The sequence below is a fragment of the Talaromyces marneffei genome, chromosome 1 (genome assembly GCF_009556855.1).
Source record: "Talaromyces marneffei chromosome 1, complete sequence".
Classification (NCBI taxonomy): Eukaryota; Fungi; Ascomycota; class Eurotiomycetes; order Eurotiales; family Trichocomaceae; genus Talaromyces; species Talaromyces marneffei.
The window spans coordinates 4,916,536-4,929,779 of NC_072348.1; the positions used below are offsets into that span (position 1 = coordinate 4,916,536).

The 13,244-nt window shown below is 46.6% G+C and overlaps 3 protein-coding genes across 3 annotated transcripts; 2 read left to right on the plus strand and 1 right to left on the minus strand.

Annotated features, from left to right (window-relative positions):
• Nucleotides 1-11: 11 nt before the first annotated feature.
• EYB26_001814 (uncharacterized protein) lies at nucleotides 12-950 on the plus strand (the record flags this gene model as incomplete). Its single annotated transcript, XM_054261122.1, has 1 exon — nucleotides 12-950. The coding sequence occupies one exon, from the start codon at nucleotides 12-14 to the stop codon at nucleotides 948-950; it is 939 nt and encodes a 312-aa protein (XP_054117097.1).
• Nucleotides 951-4,326: 3,376 nt separating this feature from the next.
• Nucleotides 4,327-5,169, plus strand: EYB26_001815 (uncharacterized protein; the record flags this gene model as incomplete). Its single annotated transcript, XM_054261123.1, has 2 exons — nucleotides 4,327-4,392; nucleotides 4,606-5,169. The coding sequence occupies 2 exons, from the start codon at nucleotides 4,327-4,329 to the stop codon at nucleotides 5,167-5,169; spliced, it is 630 nt and encodes a 209-aa protein (XP_054117098.1).
• Nucleotides 5,170-8,220: 3,051 nt separating this feature from the next.
• Nucleotides 8,221-10,991, minus strand: EYB26_001816 (uncharacterized protein; the record flags this gene model as incomplete). The annotated part of the gene is made up of 3 exons (XM_054261124.1): nucleotides 8,221-9,452; nucleotides 9,508-10,891; nucleotides 10,941-10,991. 3 exons carry the CDS (start codon nucleotides 10,989-10,991, stop codon nucleotides 8,221-8,223), a joined length of 2,667 nt encoding a protein of 888 aa, XP_054117099.1.
• Between the last annotated feature and the right edge of the window lie 2,253 nt (nucleotides 10,992-13,244).

Below are 13,244 nucleotides of genomic sequence, written 5' to 3' on the forward strand. Positions count from 1 at the left end.
TTACAGAAAATATGGCTGCCAACCCCATGGACGCCTTGCAATGCTTCACCTCCATCAGCGACAGTGTACCATCGTGGATCACTCGAGTCACGGAACTGGCAGCGCACACCTCTCGGAAACACGCCGAATTTTCCGAAGAATTCAAACACCTCGCTACAACAAATAGTCAATTATCATCCCTCCAACGACGACAAAAGAATAGCTCAGTACACTCAATCCGACCGGGTTCCGATCTACTATTAAAACCATCTGGAGTCGCTCTCGATGCTTCGTCTAATGTGTCCGGGGACCCAAGTCTTGTAGTCCGCGTGCGTCGTCAACTGGTGATATACTACGACAGCCATACACAAGCCGAACTTGAGCAAACGGTGCGCGATATAGGAAACGCTCGGAACAGTCTTCGCAAGGGCAAAATGTCGCAGCTCATGCGTAAGTCGGCCAATGGATTAGATATGTTTGTTGCCAGCCGTTCGCGCGAACCTCTTCGCGGAATGCAGCTTCCTCCTTTGGATGGGTTTCGGAGGAGGGCTGCTGGTGCACTAATCACCACCACGACCACCACCACTTCTCAGAATGAATCTGCCTTTGAATTTGCCGATAAACAGTTAGATATCGCACAGAGTCTGTGTGAAACTGCCGCCCATCAATTCCTTCGCAGGGGAGATTGTGCAAAGGAATTAGAGGATATGCTCGCCAAGTTCAAGACTGTGCTCCAAACAGCTACGCAGGAAGCTACTCGATTACGCGAGGAGAAGGAGCAAGAAGCAGAAGAGCAGCAGCAGACGAATGGCTCTCCAACGTATTCTTCTCGATTCAAACCGTTTCACGCGGTAGAGGACGATAAGCCGCCTGAGCCAGGTTCGGCGACTATCGAGGTTGATGATACAGTATCCGACTCTTCGATTTCGATTGATATAACGGCATTCCGCTCGAATCGGTTCCGGATGTAATCATCTACCTCATACTACTACGGGCATTCATTCCTTTCTTACATTAATCTCGAGCCGAATCATCATTTTGCATCATCGTTCATTTTTAGCATACATTTCAAGCGAGAACAATCATTTCATCTTTGGCGAGTCGTCATTCATTCTGTTTTATGTCTTTTGGAGCGAACGCGTTCTGCATAAGTACATACATGTCACACTCATGCATCCTTCTTGCTTACATACATACATACATACATACATATAACCTACTCACTCTGAGGGGGTATCGGCGTTGAAAATCCGTTTCATCTGGGAATATCATGAAACATGTCATTCAATCAATACTTTTTATTGGCCTGAACACTACGTATATCGACTCTAACCCTGTAAGATGTAATGACATTTAACTAATTACAAATCGAATCTTGGGATCTTGAAAGTGTGCTTTGACACTGCCCTGGCTGAAATCAAGTGGATCGAGAAGCCCTCCTCGAAAATGAGACGATCATTAACCTTTCTACGCGAGACGCCGTTAGATCCACTTCAGTTGGTCCAGTTGATGTCTATGAGTTCTTTCTCTAAATAGCAGCTACACAGGCTTGCCTGGGTTCCATAGGAACGAATCGGATATTGGAAAACAAAACGTACGTAGGACATCACTTAGGCAGACGGGCATATCCTCCGAAGGAAGTCTGGACGCTGTACAACCTGAAATTATTTATCCTGTCATTTCACTTCGTGCGTAATATAAACAAAAGGGCAATGCAGCGACGATCACCACACATTTGAAACCGGACTGAAGATAGTGACAGGTCGGATAGCCAGTGGGTACGAGGGTACGTAAACCATGCATTGGAGTTCAGGTTGATGTTATAAATTGAATTGGAGAAGTCTACTCCGGGCGGTATTTATAATGTATGAGTTGCAGGTGTGTACCCCATATACTAACCTACCAAGCCGTTGGGGGTCACTGACGTGGCAGCCTTCTTCATCCTTAATTTTTTAGGCGTTTGGACGAGAATGACAGTCACTTGACGGCGAACAGATTTACCTGCCTGATCCGATAGGGCGGGCGGTACGTATTACATGCATTGCTCTCGTTTCTTTTCTTTTCTTTTTCATTTTCGTCTTACATCTTGAGGTTGTATGCAGCGGATAGGTTTTCCAATTGAGTACCTTTTCCGGTCACTATACTCTACAGCATACTACCCGTATGTGGGGTACATACATGCTGAATGTATATACGCACGCACTCCTTCACCCCTCGGAAGGGCACGGTAGGGTGTGCAGCGAGCTACACGATAAGATCGGCCAAAAATCCCAAAATAGGAATCTGCCTTTTCCCGGTCGATTTCAAATGTTTCGTTTTATTTTATATTTCCCTGCCAGTTGGGGTTGCAAGGCAAGGAGGAGCTGGAATGACGTTCTTTGTTCGACGATGCATCTCGGCTTGCCCTAACGGCTACCATGCCATTAACTAAATAACCGAATAGTTAACTAACTTAGACCCCGGCAGTTATGTCAGACAAAGAAAAGCCCATAGCCGAGGCTCGTTTATTTGCAAATTTTTCCTGAAATGACAATATGGTGTCGGATATCGCCGAAGAGCTCATATATATCATACTACGTAGGTAAAAATTTTCTTTGTTTGCTGGTGAGTCTAGCAGAACGTGTACTACTACGTATGGAGTCAACGGCCTTTTGACCCTGGCCATTTCTTCCTATGATCGGTCCAAGAAAACTAAAATACCTAGAAATGGAACGAGCGTTGGCTTGAGTTGCATTGCATTTGCATACGAGCAGCCCGTGCCGTCCCGTCTGCGTCGGATACATCTTCCTGCATCATCGGTGGTCGCAGAGAGCCGGTTGAGGATTGACATTAGTTAGTTATTTGGTTGAGGAGATTATTAAACAAAGTTGAGTGTGTAGGCATATGCGAACTGTTTGCATTTTTTGGATTCGGTTTCTTTCTCTTCACTTTGGTTTGATCGTGAGTAATCTCTTGATGAACAGGTCGAGTTGTATGTAGTACGTATGGCGTCGAAGTACACCTGGGCAAGTGATTTCTATGCGCCATGGAAATTGCAGATAAACCAATGCCTCAGTAATGTAATCAAATGAAATCTTTATCGCTGACTGACTGAAATGAACCCGAAGCCATTTGGGCCGTTCACTGCTCAACCTCACGAATACACTGCGAGGGTGTAATGTAGGCACTCCATGATATTTCCATCCAAGTACTAGCAAGATAATCTCTTCCTAGAATATGAGAAGATCAGACCTTTTGTAGAGACTGAGAGGTGGCGGTGACTAGACACAACGAGAGAACAGAGGACACGCCACAATAAGAATTACCCAAGGAAGTAATTTTGATCCTGTTAGCCCTAACTCCAACGTTCACGTCAGCCTTACCCAAATATGAATATATGAAAGACTCAGAAAGAGGCTTATTATATAAATTCATGCTCTTGTTATATTCATTAATGGTTCATCCTTTATTGTTAGCGTAATTGCAATTCTCTTAACTAACTAGTTCTTCCTCTCATATGAATGACTGGCTGGTTATTGCTCGACGACTATTCATTTTGCTCTCATCATTCACTGTCCTGTCTACACGATAGACTCGTTCCGTTGTTAGCCATGCTCTATATTGTTTGACAGTATATGAATCAAAGCTCGAGCCATGTCCGAATAGAATTCTCTCGATACATAGATTCGCAGTTACTGATATTCTGACCTGGCTTAGTTCATCACTGACCCGTACCAAGAACAATACCAACAATCAACCCACTCAGTCATTTTTTGCAGAGAATAGACTGGATTGTGCTTAATGAATGGAAGATGTGAGGCGAGTGGGCGTGTCCAAAACGGAAGGAGCAGGTCCGGTCAAGCAAGCGTAATTTCCTCCTCGACCACTTCCTTGACCTTCCTTCAATATCAAATCTCCAACAATCCTCTTATTCCCAAGTTGACAACCGGACAACACTGTCTTTGTCTAGGTAAATATGTGATTTGGTCATTGGCTCTATTCATGACAAGCAGAATTCTCTCACCTGTCTATCTGCACTACCTCATCTCTTTCTCTTTCTGATCAGATACTCACCATTTGATCCTCTCTCATTGCCAGCCAGCCTGATAGTCAATTCCTTTGTCATCTCGTGGAACATTGCAATCTCTGTGAACTGTGTGATTTGCCATCATTTAATGAGAGCAATTTCTTCTGCCAGGTAAGTGTGCCCGGTGACAGAAGCCGAGAAATCTTCACGGTGCCCCAATGGCCATTTATACCACTTGAAGCCAAGTCCAACTTTTCTTCCTCTTCCACCCTCGTTTCCAGCTTCTTTCTTTCGTTCATGCTATTTTTCTTCTTCGATCAAGCCCAAGGCATTCTCTGAAGATGGCACGCTTCACAGCGTATGACTCGGAGCTCCAGACCATCATGAACTACCCAAACGTGCGGGGTGTAAGTATCCACTCTCGAAGCTGACCAGTTCCACGAGCATCGCACTGACAGACTGATAATAGCTGTTTGGGCCTTCACCGACCAAACCCAGACAGACGGAGGCTCAGCCCCAGCTTTCAGAAAGCTTTGAGTTATGTGCGGAACTTGAGAAATGGGCAAGTTTGTCCGCTTCCATTTGACTTTGAATATGCTGACGACTTGTTTGATGGATAGGCTCTAGAGCTGAGAGAGCCTCAGTCGGACGATAACAAGAGCAAGGCCCCAAAGCGTGATCGAGTCGCAAGCCCCGAATTGGAAGACGCTTCATTCCCTGCATCTCCCCACAAAAAGCAGAAAACGGAGGCCGAAGACACCGATGCCATTACGTTGGAACAAGACAGTTATTCGTTCTGGGACGCTATGCTGTGGGGATCTTCATGCCCGGGCATTACGGAATCATTTGCGTCCTCTCCTAAAAGCGTTGCTCAAGTCGTTCCTGAAGTCGCTAAAAATGTCTTTGACGGGGAGTTCCCAGTCCTGCAGCAACAGTCCATCCCGGAGTCATGGAACTTTACCATCTGGGAAGACGAGGACGCAGGCACCGACGATTGCAGTCTGGTTGGTCGTCCAGTTCATTGGGTCCCTGAGTACAGCGACGAAAACAAAGAGAATGAATATCCCGAGTTCGATGTGGTCATGGAGGACCCAAACAGTGCATCTGAATCCCAGGAAAATCAGTACCCTGAGGAGCAGTCACAACTCCGCCGCATCATACTCGGCGAGCTTCAGCAGAACTGATCGAGATTTGACGGGGCTCGATCATTCTTTTCTTTTCTTTCTTTCATTTTGCTTTTGAACGTCTCGTCTCACGGCTCACGTCCTCATGTCAAGTTTGTACAACTCTTCCGTTAGCTTTCCATTTCTCTTCTCATCTGTCCTATACAGTGTTGACCCATGACGTGTTATGTATCGAGACTTCTCTATCTCATGTTGATCAACTTTAATGATGTACGATAGTTAACTAACTAGTTAACTTAGGTGAATCAGAATGACAAATCCCAGACCAAGAAACCACGTGCAATCCGACTCGTATTGACAATACGCCTTCAATTTTTGGAATCGCAATTTGCAATTTACAATTTGCAATACCGTTTTTGTACACTGTACCAATACACCTAGCACCGTAAATGAAATACAACCACAACCCCCGTATCCATACCGTATTGAGTAGAATGTTCCAAATCGCGGCTCAACAAATCCGAGAATTCCGTTCCGAATTTTAAATTTTTTTCTTTCTTTCCATTTCTCTTCTTTTACCCCATATCGAGCGAGTCAAATGGTGGAGACTAGATCGTTTTAGGCCATTTACCGGATGGGGACAATGATTTGAAGATGGCCTTTTGAATCATTTACATACGTATTCATACATACTATGGATGGGACAGGGCAGGATGTTCGTATTGTAGTAGCTCTCCAGTCCAACGTTGCACGAAAGGTTGTAGAGAGCTGGATAGTACCATAGCAGCAAGCAAGGAAGGCGAAGAAGGAGTGAAAGAAAAATAAAAAATAGAAAAAAAAGAGAAATGGATCAATGGGCTGCCAAGCTTTTAACTTTATCGAATCCAGTTCGCCAAGAGAAGAGTTGGAAGTTGTAAGCCTGTGAGTGCATACTCTGTATACTAACTGTGTAGTATACGAAGTAGGAGTTATATAGATTATCCTAATATAGGGTAACCCTCGGAACGCATTCCGCGTTTAACACGTCGTTCGTTTCATGTTACTCCTCCTCCTGTTGCACTCTCTTCCTTACTCCATAGTACTCACATTATCCGTCATCCCAAACGTTTACGGAGTACATGCACATGCATCTTGCCTATCGGACTTCCTATCTCAGCCAAGTCTAGATATCAATCAGATGTTGCAATTCTTGGCGTGGGTACTCCGTGTAGGAACTTAGGAAGTGCAAAAACCTTTCCCGCGGGATAATCATTTACGCCTCACTTAACTAGTTAAGCTAACGTATGGAGCAGTTACGTAGTTGGACTCTACGACGGAATTTAAGCATGTACCGTTCTCCGTCCCCAAACCGGCTAAGGCTCGAGCGTTGATGTGTGTGTCTCACGATTTTTACCAGTTTACACACACACACACACACACACACACACACATATACATACATACATACATACATACATACATACATACATACACCACGTAAACTAACTAACTACGTACGGGCGGACTACAATTTAAGGTATTTATTTCCCGAATAGGATATATGTATCGAGTGAGGTAAACCCATTTCTGACTGGGTGTTGCGTATATGCGTCACTTGCCTAAGCGGGCAAAATGCTCCGTTGGGGGCATTCCGTAGTACGTATGTATGACCTACTACGGAGTAGTTATGGGGTACATCGTCCCGTCGTATACGTATATAAGCTTTTGGTCTTAGCGGTTAGGGCTTACCTTTTTACGCATCTAATGTCTTACGTACTTTTGAGCTTGAAGTTTAATAACTGAACTAAACTACTCCGAGGTAGAGTAGGTTTACTAGGTTAAGTTATGGCGGGGGGGGACCTCCGAACTGAAGATACAAAACCGAAGGAGTCGGGTCTGGGTCCAGACTCCATAGATTATTACATACCTACGAAGTAGTTATTAAGTACGGTAGTTGGTTTATGGAGTGGATGCTATGATGGCGCAACGTCTCAGCTCCAGATTGTCGGAAATAATGCTTGTACGCTACAGTAACTCATAGTAAGGTCGTCGCTTGGACTTGCTTCCGGCGTTGACCATCGGTGTTAACCATCCATCGTCCATAATGAAAGAGACAGAAATTGTACCACTTCGTATCCCATCCCATCCCCATTAGGCAAATAGTGCATCCTCCCAGGCTCGTATACCTAATTACCTATCTAGCTAGTTAGTTAGATACTACGTACAATCCGAGCACCACCGTACATGGGATGTACTGTATGTACTCCGTATGTAAAACCCGCTTCCTAATCAAGCTACTCCGTAACTAACTACTCGATACGTAAGTTATGTACTCATCCAAATTATTCCACAGTACGTACGTACTACGTACTTCTCTGTATGATACAAATTAATAACTCCCTCCAATATAGCAGTTCGTTAGGTCGATACGGTCATACTCCGTATTGCGCATGCACAAGCAAGTGCGCGTACCATCTACCAATTACGTCCGTCCGTACATACCGTACCCACGGAGAAACTTATGCATACGATTGAAGAAATAGTTAACTTATGTTAACTCGTAATTAATAACTTATATTTGCTGGTATTATAGAAGTATGGGTAGCTAATATAACCGAGTTGTCGCCGATAACTAACTACATGTAGTATGGCGCTCGAGATTTCCTATTCTGTAGTTACATTTAGTTAAGTTAGCTTGATACCGTAGTAGGTGCCTGTAATTAAAAGTCTTGAGTTTCAACATTGAAAAATACTTGTACCTACATATGTACGTACCAATCAGTCTTCGAATACGTAGATACCTAGGTACATGTGCAAAAGGTGAACAAACTGATTTAGCCTATATACCTACAATACGATATATACGTAGTATCTACTACTACGAGTTGAGCCGGCACGTGCTGGGACAACTTGAGGTGTATCTACGTAGTAGTCATGTCATGGTAGTATATCATGTGATCATATTCAATTCCAAGGTTCAGACCGAGGTGTATATAATAAGGTATATAAAGGGTATCAAGCCACATCACATGAGCTCCACACAATATCGCACACGCACTCGCACACAACTCATTACCGCACAATATATTATAAGAATTAAAGAGATAAGAAAAGAACGAAAGATGGGACGGACTAGTAGTAGATCTTCTCCTCGTAGATGGGAGGCTTGGCCTCGTTGTTCCATTGCACATTGCCCTTTTCGTCGATAAAGGCGTCCTCGTCGGAGATAGGAATGACGCGAGACGTGTGCTCAACTTCCTGCTTGCTGACGCCCAATTCGTCACGGGGAACCCACAACAATGGAACGGATGAGGTGATTGCAGGGTGGAAGTAGGCATCGCGCTCAACCTCCGCCGAGTATTCGGGAATTTCAATGTGGGCGGGGACAAGTCGACGCATGGTAGCGTAATCGGCGTAGATATCAGGGCGGAGGAACTTGGTGAGGAGATTGGGCTTCTTGTGAGGAGCAGGCAATTCCGAAGGGTGAGTCTCGGCGCCCTTTTCGGCGGTGTCAACACCGTCGTTGTACCCATTGTGCTCCTTGGAAGCACCTCCAACGGGGGCGTCCGAAGTAGAGGGCGATATCTTATCGCGCGCTTCAGCCATTAGAGACTCTTCCTCGGCTTCCAAGTTCTTAGGGAGATAGTTGAGGAGAGGGTCCAATGCTGCGTTGAGAGACACATGGTACAAGATAGCAAAGACCAAGAAGATAATCATCAACACAAGAGGTCCAGTGCCAATTGGCTGATCGGCGGCGGCAATGGCAAACAAACCAATCAAGCAGACAACGGCAATGTAAACACCAACAAGCAGATGCTGAAGAGCGCGCGTATAGATACGTCCTTGAGTATCGATATCTGCGTTCGCCACGTAGAGCAAGTTATAACGGAAAGCAAAGTAAAAGAGGTAAAGACCGACGGTAGCGAAACCCATGACCAAAGGAGCGATGATCGAGTAAGTAATCGCAATAACACCAAGAAGAGACATTGGTGGGAGGACAGTTCCCCAGCTCAAGCCAGCCAAGCCAATCCAGCGATTGTACATTTTACGAGGGGTATTGTCGAGGAATTTGCCCAGCACCTTTCCGAGAATAAGACCGACAATTCCAAGCAAAGCACCCGAGGTAAAAGTCAAGCCTTGGAGGACGATATAAGAAACGTAGAAGTTAGCGGCCTGAGGAAGATGGGCGGCCAACAAGCTTGCAGCCTGAGTGGGTTGCTGGATAATCTCCTCGACGACAGCGGATGCGGCAGAGGACAGCGTAGTGACCAAGAAGACCTGCACAACCTGGAAACCGAAGTAGGCGTTTTGAGTCCACAGCTCAACGGCAGCTGCTGTTGGAGCACCACCAAGTTTGGCGCACACTAGAATTGTCAGTCGGATATGGTGGATAAATCAGGGAAGGTATGAGCTACGTACAGCGAATAATGATAGGCAACAATGCCATAAGAACAGCCAACAGAACGGATGGCAACAAGCCAGTGATGACACCACGGATAAAGGTTGGGACATGGTTGATGAAGCCGAGCCATGGAAGTCTGGCAATCAAACTGTCGATATTCGAGATCGAACCAACAAATGCGACGGGAATAGCCCAGAAAATAATCAACACGCAGATAAAGGCGATAGTAGCAAAGTTACGAAGGACGCGCTCCCACCACATTATACGAAGGTTAGACCAGATGACTTGAGTGGGATCAACGCCGATGTATCGAGGAGCCATGTGCAAGGGTTGGTTGTGGGCGACGGATTGATAGGCGGCTTGGGCGTCGTTCTGGTTGTAAAACTCCACGAAAACGGCGGAGACCTTTTTGGCGTCAGCAGCACGATGCTTGGCCTGTTCCTCCTCAATCTCGGGGTTGAGGCGTTCAATTTCAGCGCGGGCCCAGTCGATGGTGTCGACCTTCTTTCCAATCAAAAACTTCAAACGATGAGTAGGACGGTCCTTGGGCCTGACCCAGCGGGCTGCGATCGATCCAGATTCGGTGTGATCAGCTGTGGCTTCCAATTGCTCGTCCGCGTTGGGGTTCTTCTTCATAGCTTTGAGACGCGCGACGTTAGCTTGTTTAATCAAGGCGGTTTCAGCACCTTCCAACTTCATGGCAGCAGCATCTCGGTCCTTGACCTTCTCCTCGAGTTTGCTGGTATCGGTAGCAATCCAAACGTTCTTCACGCGTTCGGCGCCAAACATGCGACGCAACTTCTTCTCATCCAAATAGTCCTGAGGAACAGACGAAAACATGACAGTTCGGGACGAAAGGCGGTTGGCATAGGCCGGGGAGAAAGCATAAGCCTGACGGAGGTTGATGTAAAAGATGCTCTCGCGGGTCACCAAGAAGAAGACGAAGCCAAAGAATATCCAACCAACAAAAGCGTGGGCGAAGTACCTCGCTTTGTTTTGCACATTCGACATGGAGAGCATATCGAATTGCTTGTTGCCGACTCCTCCCGTGGCATTGATAGGGAATAGAATGGGCCAGGTGATGCAGCAGCCGACAAAGGTCATCACCACGAGCAATTTCATATAACGTAACATTAGATAGGCGTCCAAGGAGTGGTGCTGCAGGACATAGGTGTCGGGCAGTTTGTACATGGCGATGATCCAGTTCCACAAACCGGTGGGGGAGCTTGGAGTTCGTTCATAGTCGCGCAGAGTCGGCAGAAAAGTACGGGGCATGTAGTCACGGCGGTATTTTCTGCGGAGGATGATAAAGGCCAGGACCATGGCACCGGCGATAACCAGCGCTGGGACGAGGGTTGAGATGAAGCCCGACAGACTGGTGGGAGCGGGAGAGGAATCATCCTGAACTATCAGCTCTTACCCTTCTTCCCATGCGAGGGAAGGTACTTACTCTTTTTGCGAACGAGCGCAGGCCAGAGAGGCCATCTTTGAGCCACGCCATGGCGCGACAATTCAACGGCACGCGGAGATTCGATAATCGGATGAAAATCGAAAGCAACTCGAGTCGGCAATGAATTGAGGATAACAAAATGAAGACAAAGAGCGGTGGACACGAATAGGTATTATTATACAATAGAAAGTCAAAAGAAAGTTGGAAGATAGAAAAAAAAGAGGAAAAAGGGTCGCAGGCCCACAACACGGCGATCGATGAAAAATGGGAGAAAGCAGGCGATATGGGGCCCAAGGTTGGCAAACAGAGAACGAGCGAGTAAGCTAGCAAGCAGTGGACCACTACGTAACTCTGGCACTCGGTAGTAGCCACTCTAGTGGTTGAGGAGTCGCCACACTGCCACAGGTGCCACTTGGCTTGAAGCTTAACTACGTCGGGACTAGGGAAGGGAGGGGCGATTCGATCTAATTGCTAGCGATGTTTGGGAATTGAATCGATCGTGCGCATTGTGCATTGGCAAGCCAGTTGCCAATTGAGCAGCGGGTGTTGCATGCCAACGGCGATATAACAGGATACTCCGTAACTACATACTGCATACTACATGCTACATGCTACATACTACACAGCGTCTGAGCCCTGAAGGGATTTGTTCCCACGACGTCATCCCAACCGAGGAACAGGAGGAGCAGGGGGGAGGAAACAGGGAAGGGTCGCGCTTTGTTGACCTGGTTGTTGCTGCAGATCGCACGAACTAGAGCCATTTACTGCCTAGCGTGCCGACGCAAGGACCCCGGGCCAGCCAACCAGCTGCCGCGAGTGACGCCAGGCAATTTGGTTTAATTGGCTATTGTCGTCGTCCCAGGGCGTGCGTGGAATGATTGGACGATCGCCAGATCTTGATATCACCACTTTGTGCTCAGATCGTTGGTCCCATGCATTCGGTGGTTTCGTACCATCGGGACCAGGAATGTTTACTCTGGACACAGGTACGATGGATGTATGGTAACTTATGGTGCGAATTGCATAACTCCGCCAACAATGGAATTCTAACCACTACGTACATACTCCGTACATACTCTGTCTGATCTTCGTCGTGCCATCCAACGCGTTCATCTCGGTCACGCCGACGCAGCCACACCACACCATGCACCAGCCACATCTCCCCACCCGCCTCACCTCCCACCGTGGCACCTCCTACCGTGGCACCAACCAATGCACCATCCCTGTTCTTTTTCTCTGTGCTATTTCTAGACTCAGTCTGTAGCATGGCCCGGTTTTTCTGTCTCTATCCTGCCATTGACAACTTTGCCTAGTTTTTACGGCGCCTGTTATTGTCGCAACGGAAAATGGCCTCTTGTCTACCCTGGGCCGAAGCAGGGCGAATTATTAATACCACGCTACGTAACTTAACTAGTCATGGCATCTCCGTATGCCCTGGGCATACCATACTACTAACTACTATATACCTAGAGTAGAGAAGGATACGGTAGCTGTCGATCAAACAATACGCATTGACAATCTGACACACACACTACGTACATAGTTACTTGACCAAAACAAGCTCCGACTCAAACCGAGTCGAAGCTGATCCAAATCAATAGTCGTTACGGAGATTCCTCGGACTAGTGAATCGTTGGTACTTTTTGCATCTCTAGCCTGGAGATCGACATGCACTGTCACACAATAGTAACAATACTTGTCCTCAACTGCTCACACCGGGTTAGTGTTGGCCGTCGGTAGTTGAGGTCTAGATTACAAGCCGGTCGGCTATTTGGCGATTGCATAGACTTTGGCTGGGGTTTGGGTCATGTAAATCATCTACAGAGTTCAACAAATCGATATCATTCGCTTGCTTGATATGAGTTTATATTAATTGAAGAATATAACTAAGTTAATTGATCACCAATTACGCTATACCATGTTGTAGTCATCGGGATTTGAATTTCACAAGCCTTGTCACAAGTGGTCAGCATTATATTGGATCTGGTAATTAGTTGACGGCGTGCTATTGGATGCCGATCAGCCTTTTGCACGATTTATTTCCAAGGGTCTGTCGAGATGGGTCCTGAATTGGGCCGAGTTGTGGTATTCAGCCAGCTGTTCGGTAACACAGTGACCAGACACAAGACATCCTGGGCTCGGGAGGTATCTTCGGTGGTTCGCATGGGATACGGCGCTTGTGTGTCGTACGTGCGTGTTGAGACACATAGAAGCTCGATCATGGAATCGTGATCCTAGTTATGCTTTAGAGGCGCTCTTTCCGGGCGGGAAGACGAGCGTCCTGGTATAAATGTTCGAGAGTAG